At 30.4% G+C, this 15,596-nt stretch overlaps 1 protein-coding gene across 1 annotated transcript in view; it reads left to right on the forward strand.

Moving 5' to 3' along the window:
• Positions 1 to 10,613: 10,613 nt before the first annotated feature.
• The window catches only part of Ork1 (open rectifier K[+] channel 1), an 8,790-nt gene continuing 3,807 nt past the window's right edge, over positions 10,614 to 15,596 (forward strand). Inside the window, exons 1-3 of the mRNA XM_018545503.1 lie at positions 10,614 to 10,820; positions 13,196 to 13,363; positions 13,854 to 14,240. Of these exons, the coding sequence (XP_018401005.1) occupies positions 10,679 to 10,820; positions 13,196 to 13,363; positions 13,854 to 14,240 (697 nt within the window). The 5' untranslated portion in view covers positions 10,614 to 10,678. The remainder of the gene's footprint in view (positions 10,821 to 13,195; positions 13,364 to 13,853; positions 14,241 to 15,596) is intronic.

The raw sequence follows: 15,596 nt of genomic DNA on the forward strand, positions 1-15,596 counted from the left end.
GAAAATGTGTAGTACTTCTCGCGTCGAATCTAGTGATCTCTAGATCAAATTATATGAGTGGATTTATACTTTAAACTCTAAACGAGCAAGATAAGATTTATTTCAAAAATATATACAGGAGAGAGATCAATATTTACACAATATGTGATTATGTTTTTGAACTAAAGGCAGTGCCTTACTTGAAAGTGTGAATGTAAAAGAAAATATATATACTATATCACATTTTGTCCATCTATAGTTATCGAACGTGTATGTAATATTTTCATGTAATAATTTACATATTGTTTTTTTTCATACCCAAAATTATAGACTAGGTTATTTATGTTTTTTATAATTTGTTTTTTTATTAATTTGACACAAAAGTATGTTGATTCAACTTTATTATAGAGATGTTTGTATTCAGTTTTATTAGAAGAGCAACTATTGAAAAGCTATAATTTCATTAGCAATTTATGAATTATATTCTATTATGTAATTTTATTTTACTTTTAGATTGTATTACTTTGAGGCATTTTAATTTTATGATATATACAAATAATAATTATTATATTATTTTTATTTAGTAAGCAAAATGTTAACAATATGCCACTAAATTCAAGCAGGATATTGATGCAAATTGGCTCAACTGCATCATAATAAGCTTGTGGTTCTGCCAGATCTGTTATAAACAAAGCAAACTAATTACTACAAATTTTATTGGCAGAAATATAACAAATAAAAATTTAAAAAATACCAGAATTGATTATAAAATCTGCTGTTTCATAATTATTTGAATGATATATATATATATATATATATATATAGTACAACACGAGCTTATTGTGACATAATTAATGTCAATCTGTCTCAATATCCTGTTCGAATTTGTTAGCATATTGTTGATATTTTGCTTACTTTTAATGTTACGCTGTTGAATCAATTATTTTCAAATATCAAGGGAATATATATTATCTATTTATAACTTGTAATGTAGAAAATGCAAATCAGTTTGAGATACAAATTATATTATTTTTTTTTCTTTAAACAAGATAGTACACGAATCGTAGCATAATTGATATGTATTAGCTATTACATATGTACAACACACACACACACACACACACACACACACACACACATATATATATATGTAACGAGTATGACGAACGAAAAAATTATATTGTGTTTAATACTACATTATTGTCAGAATTAATATAGTACAGACTATATCATGTGATGACATACTTTATAACAATAGATGGATAACATTTATATCATGTATAAGCGTTTCAGGAAAGTTGAAAAATATGTATTATGTTTTGTATCTTCATTTTTTGAGAATTAAATTGTTTTTTCGTAAATACTGTGAAATATAATAAAATTATATCACTCAGCTAGATAACTGATGTGGAAGTTAATTTTACTTAGATGAGTTCCGAAAGCGTTTATAATTAATTGATATTGCTGAAGATGACTTAAAAAATAAAGTCGAAACGTACGTAAGAGAAGAATAATATTGAAAATCATTCGCAACCCTTACATCCAGCGGTGGACTCCTATTGCCTCAAGGATATTGTGATTTTTACTGTGAAATATATTTGTGTAAATAAATGTGTTCAAGTTAACTTGGTAAAAATAAAAAATGCAACAATTTATCTAAAGATTAAGAAAAATATAATTAAGGTTTAAGAAATTAAATTCCTAATTATTAAAATAATAAATTATATTATTCAACATAAATTAAAAGGGCGAAGTAAGAGTCAGAAGTAAATTACATTTAAAACAATATTAAAATGTCGACATTTAATTCTAAATTTGAAACAATAGAAATAATTACAAAAAATTGCTTAAAATTAAAAACATGATGCCCATTACTTAAAATTAAAAACATGCTGCGCGTAACAAGTTTTGACTCCTTGATTGAGTCTTCTTCAGACTTCCAAAATAATCTCTTTCGTAGATAAAATTATTATAAATAGTTAAAATGTAATATTGTTGTTGGAAAATTTGATAATTCGTAAGTTAACAAAGTTTCTGTAAAAATTAATGCAACGCTATACAAAATGTTATGTGAATGTTGTAGTTTATAAGAAAACTATTACCAAAACAATAATTAAAAAATAGATATAAATTAAGTCCATGTTTGAATAATATGTGTTCAATAGTGTAATATATAAAATGCAATGCAACGGCAATGCGTTGTAAAAGTACAGAACAACGAATTTCTGCTCCTTTTATAAAGAGATGTAATTCTTATGACATATCAGTTTGTAAATTCAAACTATGTTTTTGCTTTTTAATATTAAGCATCTCCGATATTATGCGTTTTCTATAGCATGGTTCTTCGGCTGAAATTTTGACATCCTATTGGAAGTCATGATCGTAATTTAGCCTATGCTCAGTGATAACTGATCGGGTCGATGTATTATGTCTGATATGGTTGCGATGTTCGTTAATTCTAGTTTTTAGTTGTCTTCCCGGCTGTCCGACATACGAAGCATCGCAATCGTTACACTGGATCTTATACACTACATTGTTTCTAGATGTATGTGGACATATATCTTTTTGAACCTTAATATATTTTCGCATTTTATTAGGACTATGAAATGACACCCTGATATCATTATTATTAAACCGTTTAAATTTTTCTATTTGTGAAGGTATGAAAGGTACAGTAAGCCAAGAAGTCGTTTTTTTATTATCATCCTTACTATTGGTGGTTTCATGATTTAATGTATGATTATTTTTATTTTTATTCAGGTGTTTTAATCGTTGGTTGATTGTGTCAAAAATAAAAGATAAAGGGTAGTCATTATTTAATAAAATGTTAATGATAAGATTTAAATTCTTTGTATGAAAATTCAAGTCAGAAAGTAAAAAAGCTCTATCAACTAGCGAATAAATTGTGCCTTTCTTTTGAGAAACAGGATGATTTGAAAAAAAAGTTAAGGATCTCCCTGAAAACGTAGGCTTACGGTACCAATCAAATACAAAATAATGATCAATTATTGAGATTGAACTATCCAAAAATTCTAATTTTTTGTCTCCAATTTCTAGTGTAAATTGGAGACGAGGATGAAAAGAGTTAAACACTTGGAATAAAGAGCCTATTTCATCCGGTAAGACTGCAGTACAGATGTCATCTACATATCTAAAATAGAACAGAATATCCAAATTACATGACATCAAGGATTTCGTTTCGAGTCTCCTCATTACTAAATCGGCAATGATGGGTGACAACGGAGAGTTGTCAACCCATGAGTGTGTCGAAACATTGTTTATAAATCTTCTGATAAAATACAAAATAAGAAAAATCTAAAATAAATCTAATCGCCTCCAACAATTCATTCTTTGGCAATGAGCAATTCCTAGAAATAAAATTCCAATGTTCATTTATGCAGTCTATGGCCATGTCTGTTGGAACATTTGTAAAAAAAAGATATTACATCTAATGAAATTAATTTATGATGAGGTGAAGTTTTTATTGTTTTTAATTTTTCAACCAGCTGAAAACTATTTTTGATATAACTATCGGCTTTAGGAATCGTTTTAAAAAGAATGTTATGTAAGAATGATGCCAAAGAATGTAGAGGACTGCCCACAGATGATACAATGATTTTTAACGGACAATTAGTTTTATGGATTTTCGGCAAACCATAAGCTCTCGGGAGCGATCCATCATTACAATATAACGATCTATGTTTCGGCATGTCAATATATTCTTTAGTTCTCCATCTAGTAAGCATAACTCTCAGAACTGAAGTAAGTTTTTAGTAGGATCTTTATTTATAATAGTGTATGTGTCATTATCACTTAATAACGAAATCATCTTATAAATATATTTATCCTTATCTATAGCTACTGTGACATTTCCTTTGTTTGCATGTGTAAAAATAATATTATTATGTGATGATAAAAATTCTACAGTATCATGGTTTTATCTGTCACAGACATAAAACATGATGATGTTGTTAAGTATAGGAATAGAGTGATTTGTTACTTCAATTTGTCTGTCATTTTGAGAGTATGCTCTCTATACTTTTTATACATTCAAAAATGATCCTACTTTTTTTGTTGAAAGGAAGAATAAAATTCTCTCCCAATTAAAATCTGTGACGAATTCCTTAAAACACAAGAAACGTCATGTAAGACTTTTTTTCAAAAAAGAGAAAAAGAGATTAGATTCTAAATTCATCTGGCTTTCACAAAACAAAGGAAAACAAGACCACGAAAACATTGTAAAAAACATTGTATGTTATGCGGAATGTCAACTGAAGACAAATTGATAAACCACTTATCTCTAACTGTGGATAATGAAGAACTGTTCTGTGAAGGAAAATCATTAGGAGAAATGACAATCATAGGTGAAGATGGAGACGATTTTAGAGAAGTGTGAGGCTGATATTGTATAGGTTTTATGTTTTCGTGGTCTTGTTTTCCGTTGCTTTGTGAAAGCCAGATGAATTTAGAATCTAATCTCTTTTTCTCTTTTTTAAAAAAGTCTTACATGACGTTTCTTGTATTTTAAGTAATTTGTCACAGATTTTAATTGGAAGACAGCCTGACAATATATATGTTTACCACACGGAACAACATCATTCTGTAGTGATGGATCTCTCTATGTGCATCGTTGAGTTCGAGGTGTAAAATTTTTCGAACAGAAAATTCTTTGCAGTGTGAAAATCTCTTATTAGAAATCTGGTTAAAAAATTGTATATTTAAATTGTTTAAACTGTGTAAGTATTGAGGAACAATGTTATTGTTAATACACTACTTAATGAATTTACTATGTAAGTAAGTCGTAATAATCTTTCTACGAAATTTTATCCATAATTTGAGACGTTTAACTGCAAAAAATTCAAAATTTTTTGATATAAATTCAAAAAAAGACATGTAATGTGATGTTCGCATTATTACAGCCTGCGATCAAAAACAAATAAGATGAAAATATTCAAGGACTCTTAATGTAACAATATTCAACATAAATTAAAAGGGCGAAGTAAGAGTCAGAGAAGTCAGAAGTAAATTACATTTAAAACAATATTAAAATATCGACACATTTAATTAACCGTTGCACTGCATTTTATATATATTACACTATTGAACACATATTATTCGAACATGGACTTAATTTATATCTATTTTTTAATTATATTGTTTTGGTAATAGTTTTCTTATAAACTACAACATTCATATAACATTTTGTATAGCGTTGCATTAATTTTTACAGAAACTTTGGTAACTTACGAATTATCAAATTTTTCAACAACAATATTACATTTTGACTATGTATAATAATTTTATCTACGAAAGAGATTATTTTGAAGTCTGAAGAGGACTCAATCAAGGAGTCGAAACTTGTTACGCGCAGCATGTTTTTAATTTTAAGTAACGGGCATCATGTTTTTAATTTTAAGCAATTTTTTGTAATTATTTCTATTGTTTCAAATTTAGAATTAAATGTGTCGACATTTTAATATTGTTTTAAATGTAATTTACTTCTGACTCTTACTTCGCCCTTTTAATTTATGTTGAATATTATTATATTAAGAGTCCTTGAATATTTTCATCTTATAAATTATATTGTTTTACTTTTCGAATAAATTCTATACTTTTCTTCGATTGAATTCTCATGGCTAAAAAAGGAACTATTATTAGCGTTTGGTCGCTGATTAAACAGCATTAATACAGCTAAGTATGAGACGTGAAATGTAGCAGATAATACAGTTATATACACACCGTGATCGAAACACTTGGCCTTGTAAAAATGAATTGAAGTGACGATTTTTTTTTGTTTTGAGCTCTTTATATTCTTTTATCTTTAAAGCAGCCGATATAATCATCAAATGTGTGTTTGCAATTGGTTTTTATAATTATATTAAAAATATTTTTTCTATTTCCTTATATTTTTGCAGCACATTTAGCATATTGTTTAAGAAGATTATTTTGATGAGCAATATAGAACTTTCGGTCCTCCCACCATCCGAATGATCTTTCGTATAGTGCTGCTCTCGATTACGGATAGTCTCCATTCGGCCAAGTACTCGATCGCGCTCATCCATCAATCAGATAACTTAAACTTTTTATAACAACGGAATCACCCACTTTTGTCAATAGAATTTTAATCCTGCCGTCCGAAAATAGAATTCAAAGAGTTCCGCGACTATGATTATGAACATTATTACAAAATGTGGATCGTCGGTTTAACGCAGATATGTGCGACGAGCAGTACACAACGGATGAGACAGGTGAGTATTAAGCGATTAAATAAGACGATAAAAGTGAAAGAATAATAAAATCTAAGGATTAACACTGTTGACATTTAATATGTGTATGAAGCGTCTTCTCTCTCTCTCTCTCTCTCTCTCTCTCTCTCTCTATATATATATATATATATATATATATAATCGAATTTTAGAAAATTTGTATTTGACATCTATATGTGCACATCTATCTATTTAGATATGGATTATATTTTATTCTTATATGAAACTTAATATTGCTATTGATGAATTAGAATAAAAAGTATTATCTTATTTATATAGAGATTAAAATTACAGCGTACATATTTATCATATATATTAATTAAATATATACTATTTTAAATAGATAGGTATATAATTTTGTCCTCTAATTACTCTCATTATTATGCAACTTCAATTGACATTTAATATATAAAGGCTCTTTTACTTTTTAAACGTGTTATCGAATTTTGAGAATTTATACACTAGAGAGAGAGAAAAAGGTATTCAATTTAGTTATGGGATATATGTTTACTTTATAGAAATGTATATTTTTCATCGCAATCAAATTTTTTATAATCAATAAATATCGAAGAAAATATCACATATAACATTTAAAAATATTTCGACTTTTTTCTCAGTATATGTATATAATAACTTATTGATATATCAATAATTTATGATATAAGTTTAATTGTTTTGATGTTTTTTGTCAAATTAACGATATATTTATTGCATTAATACTATTTAAAACATTAACAGAAAATATTTTAATTGTCCATTGTAAAAATTTAATGTTGTATGTATCTATATGAAAATTAATAAAAGTATATACATTTATATAAAAATGAATTAAATTAAAGTAATAATGATATCTTTGTTTGTCTACAATTTCCGATGCACATAGTGCATCGGATGCATTGTATTTTTTACAAGAAAAATATTTAAAGAGTGGAAAGTAAACAAGTATATTTAAAAATTATTAAATGCAACTATTGAGTATCACAACAACGATTAATGGAAAATTCAAGAAACGTAAAAAAGTATTTGATAGCGTATCGGTGTCAATCTTAAAACGTTATCATCGAGATGAAATGGTCAATATGCTATCAATTATACTTTTCAATAATTACGATCTCATGTGTATATCTCATGTAATGTAATTCGATTGCCACTGCATTACAATTACTACTTTGTATAATATTTTTTGATCGAGGTTAATGACTGCTGTTGGACAAATGTTTAATTTATATGAAAAAAGTAATAGTATAATTTATGAAAGAATATATCGATTTTATAACTGGCAATAAGGAAACGAATGGTATTTTTAAATATCAAGCATTATTTAAGCAAGTCACAAGTTTACCTTTTAATAAACTTTGCACCATTGACAAGAATTTTTTTCTTTAATCTTTTTAGTAAAACAATTTAAATTGAATTTTGTTACTTTTAATAAAAATTTATCAATTTTGAGAGGATAATTCATTAGTTAGTTTTTTTTACAAGTTATACATAAAGTAAATTTTTATTTTTCTTATAATATCAATATGATATAATTAATAATATTAATTAGACTGTAACAGTACTAACAAACTAGCTTTCTAATAACATAATGTGATTAAGCTAAATTCCACGAAATATCAATTGCGTTCAATTTTTTAAAAATTCAGTTGTTAGAATTTATTACTCGTTTATTTGAGTTGATCGGTAAATAATGTGAGAGACACGTGATTAATACTTCATATTTCTTCCCGACAAACTGTTTTACACATTAATTGTTAACTAATTACCGCATGTGCGTTAGTATCGGCATATTTTAACCGCAGCCGTGACCGACACGACGTGTGCAGTAAATGGAAGATAATAACAGTTGTTAAGTGGTCGTTAACAGCCATAAAAGTATTCGAGTTAAAATGCTGTCGTAAAACGTCATTCAACTAATCATTTCAACCTATTTACATTAAAGTGCGTCATTATGTTTCAAAGTTACAGGCTCTGCGTGTGATTCACAATTATTAATTTCAATGAAACAAAACAGTTACCAAATAAGACCTCTTTATCTAAGGATAATACAGGCATATAAGCTCAAGATTACGATTTTGTTATATTCGTGTCATCGTAAGCGGAAACTTGTTAAATTATAAATTACATTCTAAATGAAACTATACCAAATACAATCACCCAAAAATCGGGTTATTAGTCACGTTATGAAAAAATCATCGTTGCAACTATAAAACGAAATAAATCTTCAAAAATTTAAATAGACGTTTCAATTTTTTAATGAAAGTATTCAATTATTAATTTGTCTCTTGAAAGAGCGTACATTTATATCTCTCCACACCTGTCGCTTTTAGATTTTCATTATTTTATTTCTCAAGTATGAAATTATTTTATTAAATGATATTTTGAAAAAAATTACCTCCTCAAACAAAAAGTAACATAACAAAACTGTTTTAAATATTTCGACATTCTGCTAATTATAACTTATACATTTTATTTTCGTTTTAGTTACACATACAAAGAAGTAACTACCGAACTTGAGAAAAAAATAAGGCGATAAACTGATCGTCATTCGTACCGTTTTGCGAATAAAGGAAATATTCGTGCACATAACGCGTTCGCAAATTTATCTCGTCAATTAGAGGCGATCATCGATACTGGCGTGATGTGTGATAGTTAACGTCACTGAAGGTTCACGATACCCGTTGTTCTTTGATCGCGCGGGTGGAAGACAAAAAGAAACTCAGTGTTGGAATTTTCGGACGGAGTGAAGAGATATAGGGATGGATCCGTTAAAACGTTAATCCTCCTAACTTTTTGAGAAAACGAACGTGTTCATCTTTTAATATATATATATTTTTGTTAACACTTCAGGCTAAATTCGACAGATGAGAGCTCTCTCTCTGCTCGAAACTTGATATTACTCTGTTCAAAAGAAGTCTGTTCGCAATAAATGCGAATTTTCTCGCACCAGTATGAATAAGCAATGTCCACATCGACATTATTAGCAAACAGAAGTGGACATGTCAAGACTGTTGCAATCGAAACATTCCTCGTGCCTTATAAATCATATGTATGGACATGCAATAACGCAATAACAGGATCAAGACGAATCGAACGCATGTGTCTTCCGATCGGTCGACTACTGTCGCAGTTTTTCATTTTATTATGTCACGCGATAGTGTTTTATATGCCAATTCTTGACGTTGCGAATTGATATGAAATATCATGTGACTCTCGCCTTACCACATAATTTATTGACTTTTAATTCAATTTTTAGTTAAGACGTCGACACTATCACCTTCATTTAATTTAATTCATTTTTATTATGAAACAACTGACTCCCGGTCTCTCTTGCAATAAATTACACGAGCTCTTTCATATTATAATCTCATGACTTTCCGCAGATTCTGAAATACTTCGTATCGTCCCGAGCTTACGCGCACTTATGCAAATTTCTATGCGCTTGAACCGGTGACGAGTCATGCGACCAGACGAGAGGCGTGAACTTGAGAGAGACACGCGCGACGTTGTTTCACGCCGTAAATTATCCTTGTCAATGCAAAAATCGATCGCTATTACGATCCACGTGGATCACTATTGCTATCCAGCGATCCAACAGGTCGGTGGGATATATGGTGTTCACCAGTGGAGACCGAACGTATTGTGCAATTGACATTGTCGAGGGAAGGGTTTTGGTAGCTTGACGTACGAAGGTGCGTCATATCGAGCGGTTAAATTGCTAACTGTTTTTAGTTGACAACTGGAGACCTAATCAGTTAGATAGTCTCAGGAAATTTTAACAGAGCGGTCTCTCTTTTAAAGAGAATAACAAAATATTATTGTCTTTTTTTATATCTATACATATTAAAATCCTTGACGTTTTAACTCGTACATCAATTAAAATGTACTCATATATAATAGTTTATATTAACATATTTATAAAAATTAAATTACTATAGCATTGTATTATATATATATTAAATTTTGCGAAAGTGTCCTTCACTTCTAGATTACTGTATCGTTACATATATTATATATTGTAAGATCTTTTGGTCGTAGAGTTCTTCGGGCACCTAACAGCGAGACATCGCGACGCGATGCCTAGATCGTCAAGAAGACTTCTGATGAATCGGAGATATCAAACTGCAATGATAACATCACCCTCGTGAGAGCTCGTCACAATCGATACGACGACAATCGCTGCTTAAGAAGCAGTAAAAGGGAGCCGCTCTTTGCGGGGAAGAGTTAGTGCGCTTGTGGCGAGCGAGCCAAAAAGCTCACTCCGTCGACCGTTCATCCTTCATCACTGGGAAATCATGTCAAGAATGCGTATCCGCGGCGTATCCGCCGTTTCAACGGGAACCTCTTAATTATCTGACGCAAGAATTATCATCCCTTGAGAATTATCCCTCTCGTTTTGGTCCACGCCAGCATTTCGCCAATAGTGTCCGAGAATGTCCAAGAAGCAATGGCTCGCCCTGCTGTTGTTGTTCCTCACATATCTAACACTGGGCGCTACCATCTTCTACTTCATCGAGAGCTGTAATGAGGACAGGAAGATCGAAGAGGAGACAAAAGAACGCACGACGATCTACAGTAAGAAAATAATAAAAATAATCACCCCCAGTATCGGCTATTTCACGCGAAATCGCACAGTCCACTAATCAGTTCTCGTTAACTCATAATTTCTAGACACTTGATGGAATTACTTTGACACACTATTCTGATATTTGATAGGGAAATAGAACTCGACATTCTAAATTTACTGACCGCTTATAATTTTATGGTCGATATTTTCTTTATCAAAGGAATGTTTTAATATCTGATGATTAAGAATGAAGGATTTTTCGAGAATCGTATCAATAATACAGATTCTTTTTATTTAAATGTAACAGGTTTTATTGGATTGATTATTGATAATTTGATAATTTATAATAAACAGAAATATTTAATATTCAAAGTTTCAAAGATACTAGCGGTATCTTTTGCTAAAGAAAGATCTAGATTGTCGGAAATTATTTTGCATGAAGTTTATATGTTTAGACATTTATTTTAATTTTTTTTCGTGATTACTAACAGATATAAAAATAGCAAGACAGTCCTGATTTCTGGAAGCCGTTTTAATTGATGAGTTTCGTCGAACTGTCAAGGAGAAAGCTACATGCGAGCAGAATAATGCAAACGCGAACGGAGTTGCATTTGTAATTCGTAGTTGCAACGCGACATTGAGTTATCTGCATATCTTTGTTTGTTATAACCGCAACACACTGAGAAGTCCTCGAGATATTGAAATTTATTTTATAAATAAAAACATTAGTAAAAAAAAAATCAATAACAGTTGTGCCTTTATAATGTTGCAATTTAATGATAATAAATAGTATTTTCGCTTATATCGGATGCATTTTAGTTCACTCGTTTAAAAGCCAATGTTCGTAGAATCTCATTGTTGATATCAATTCATATCTTTAATAATATTTTTTATTTCGATAAATGCGGAAAGGTATACTCGATTTCGTTATCACGAAGATTAAAGTGTAACGTATCTAAATATTAAATTAATTATATAGGGAAGTATCTTAGCGACAAAGACGTCGCCATCGTGTCCGTCTCACGTGCTCGTAATTATCGTAGTAATAATTAGTAATAGTTATTACCGTCGCTCGCGACGTGCTTTAAGATTTCGATGATAATAATGCAAATGATGCGCTTAGGTCACGGTCGTGCAGAAGACGAGTCCGGCGTGTAAAACGTTTAAAACTTCCGATATGCATTTAATGACGATATCATTATACTTCTAGCATCTTAAAACGCTTGTGTCATTGACTGAGATTGCACCGACATGCCTGTCGCGCTTTTTAAATTATTAAATCAATTATATATATATACATATATATATATATATATATATAACACACACACACAAAGAATTCAGTTTAATTTCCGTAAAACTTATATATTTATTAGAGACACCTTGAAGATCTCAAGAAGTATTTCACATTTTATAATTAAATTTTCTAATCAGTACAAGTTTTTGAATCCTTTATCTCCTTCGAATGCGATTTAAACTCTTATTATTGATAGTCGATTCTTACATGTAAGACTTCTTATATTTAAGACTCTTAAGTATAATCTTAGAATGAACCAATCAGACAACTATATTAACATAAGACATTAACATCTTAAAGCGGGACTATGAATATTAGCATTTAGACACTTCTTATAAGCTTTGAGCTTAAAATTGAGCTTCTCGAAACGCTGAATTTGCATGAGCAACTTGAAATACGTCGAACCTTTTGTAACAAAATAGCCTTGTAAATAACCGGAAAATCGACACAGCTATTTGTCATTGGGTTTTCTATGCATGACCGTGCCCGATGCAATTGTTTGCGCGAGAAAAGGGCATTATTCGAATAGTCAATATCCAATAGGACAATGCCGTGCAACAGAAAGAATTTATAGTCGACGGCCAGTGTCAGTGTCGCCGAAATCGATTACGAAATCATTATCTCGACCACTCCTGTCAAAATCGTCGTGTTCGAATCAAAAGCGGCGATATCCGCTATCGTGTCTATTATCTTCTACCTCAGGTGGCTATAAAGCTCCATGATGAAGAATAAATTAAGTGGATAATTACGAGATTATTTCATTAATTTTTTACTCTACATGGATATTTTCGTCGTCCTGATATTTTCTTAGCCTCGATACGCAGCGAAATACAGAGTCGCGTCCCGGTTGCAATTATATGTGCACGGAAGGTCCAGGTCCAGGCTGGGTCTGCTTGCACAAACCAGCAATATAAGACGACAAATATTGGCTGATAAGATAAAGCGTATAGCACAATTGTCTCAAAAACCTATTCGAGAAGGATGGCAAAAGAGAGGGATTATATAGTGGACAAATATGCGAGATAAAATTTAAGATTATCCGCTGATGAATCCGCTTTTCAAAGCATGTATAATTATTCCTTTCAGAGTTACTTCACAAATACTATGTACCCAGTGCCAGCCACAATGAGACTGAGATTCTGCAAAAGCTCACCGATTACTGCGGCAAGTCCGTCTACAATTATAGCGTCACCACCCGACGATGGGATTACTACAATAGCTTTTATTTCGCTTACACGGTGGTCAGCACTATCGGTAGATATCTAACATGTTCAAATAGCGTAAATCTTTAAACCGTATCTCTAAATCAAATCAGTTTTTATCTAAAGTCAATGGATTATAGCCTTGCGTCATTTTTTCTGTACCCCTTTAATTGTACGCGATTACAATATCTTTTATTACGTATTTGTTTCGAGTACACAGAGAGATCTAACAGACGTTCCGAAAAAGTAATTTGAAACATTATGATGTCTTATAAACGGTCAGCGAATAAGTATTCATCTTTGAGACTAAACTTTGATTTCTCTAAATTGAGATAATTGTATAATGATTTGCTATTATATAACTTTGTTGTACATAATTTTTTAAATATATTTCTTAAAAATTAATAACTTTTAAATTATATCTATTAATAATTTTTCTTTGAAGAAGTATATCTCTCTATATTAATAGCCTCCTTTGTTCTATCATTAATCTTCATTCTCTTTCTGAAAGAATAATTGATTTATTATTATAAATTATGCAGGATATGGCAATTTGGCACCCACGAACACTCTCAGTCGCATCTTGATGATCTTCTACGGCCTCATAGGCATTCCAATGAACGGAATCCTACTGACGCAGTTGGGTGAATTTTTCAGCGGCGTATTCATCAGAGCTTATCAGAAATACAAATCCTACAAACAACGTCAATCATGCACTGATCATCCCTCCAAAAAGTCGATACCGTCCGAAACGCGTAAGATAATGAGACTGGCCGCTCAGATCTTTCTATACTTGACGCCCGGCTTCATCGTATTCATCTTTTTCCCGGCAATTCTGTTCTCGCATTACGAGAGATGGACCTATGATGAATCGGTTTATTACGCTTTCGTCACTCTCACGACCATCGGTTTCGGCGATCTTGTGGCAGGTAAGCGTTCTATCTTATCGATTCCTCAGACACGCGCGTGTGATTATAACTTATTTTTTTTATCGTTAGCAAGAGCAAGATTTTGTTTTCGTAATAATTGTGAGCGCAAGTCGAGGAATCGCATACTCTCAGAAATAGCTTTTTTTTATTTTATGAATGATATAAAATATATATAATTGATATCAGTTTCGTATCATCCATAATTCAAAATCTAATAAAAATATTGCGATAAAATTGATATTGATTATAGTAACTAAAGGAATTTTATTTACATGATATCTATTATAAGAATTGTTCATATATGAATAATTTGCACATTGTTGTGTTATTATATGCGATCGATAATTGTGCTGCGAACAAAATGGTATTTCTGATAATTTATTATAAATTATAAAAAGATATGTACAACAATAGGATGAAGAAATATATAAATTAAAATTATTGTAGAAAATTGAAAAATAAATCATAGATTAAAAATATTCTATTTTATACCTGTGTATGATATAGAATACTATAAGTTTTACGAGCTTAAATTTTAAGGAATAATAAATTGCGATATTTACTCTATTTTTGATAATGAGTAAATACGAATTTGTAACATTATACGAAGTAATAATACAAAATTCAGAGTTAATGACATTTTGTTATTTGATTAGATAATATCGAGTCACTTGAGACTATATATACATATATTCGATGAATTTCGGTAGCTTTCTTGATTAATAATAGTGAAATGGTGTTCACTTGTACTCTTATCATATACATTAATCGCTTTGAAGTATATAATCTATGAGCTTGTCTGTTCCGCCTAATTAAAAGATGAATATTTTCAATTATTACATGCTCACATGGGAAGCAGATTTTAACACGTAAGTAATATTTTCCATACGCCATAAATAAAAAAATTGAGTAGTGCGTTTGCATATAAAATCGCATAGCTAATGAAAAATGCAGGGAATGGAAGTCGTTACTTGTAACGAAGTTACAGTTACAAGTTACTTTTTTGGTAACGTTACTGGTAACTGCGTTACTTTCTTTTTTTGGTAACTGTAACGGTAACGAGTTACATTTTTTGGGTAACGGTAACGAAATTTACAGTTACTTTTGTCGTTACTTTGCACACGATTGAACACGGTTCGATTGGATACATGTTATTTATAGCGCTTATCAATAAGACTTGAAACCCTTAGACATTCGGTCATTATGATTCAGTAATTATTTTACACTTTTATTTTCTATGTAATACATAGGACATACAAATATTTCAGTTTGCTGCATATTTTACAGGTTTTAGAATTACAAAATTGTGTTTAAAAAAAATTAAAAAATAAATTAAATAATAGTAAAATGAGAAGG

Source organism: Cyphomyrmex costatus, unplaced genomic scaffold (genome assembly GCF_001594065.2).
Source record: "Cyphomyrmex costatus isolate MS0001 unplaced genomic scaffold, Ccosl1.0 scaffold5, whole genome shotgun sequence".
NCBI lineage: Eukaryota > Metazoa > Arthropoda > Insecta > Hymenoptera > Formicidae > Cyphomyrmex > Cyphomyrmex costatus.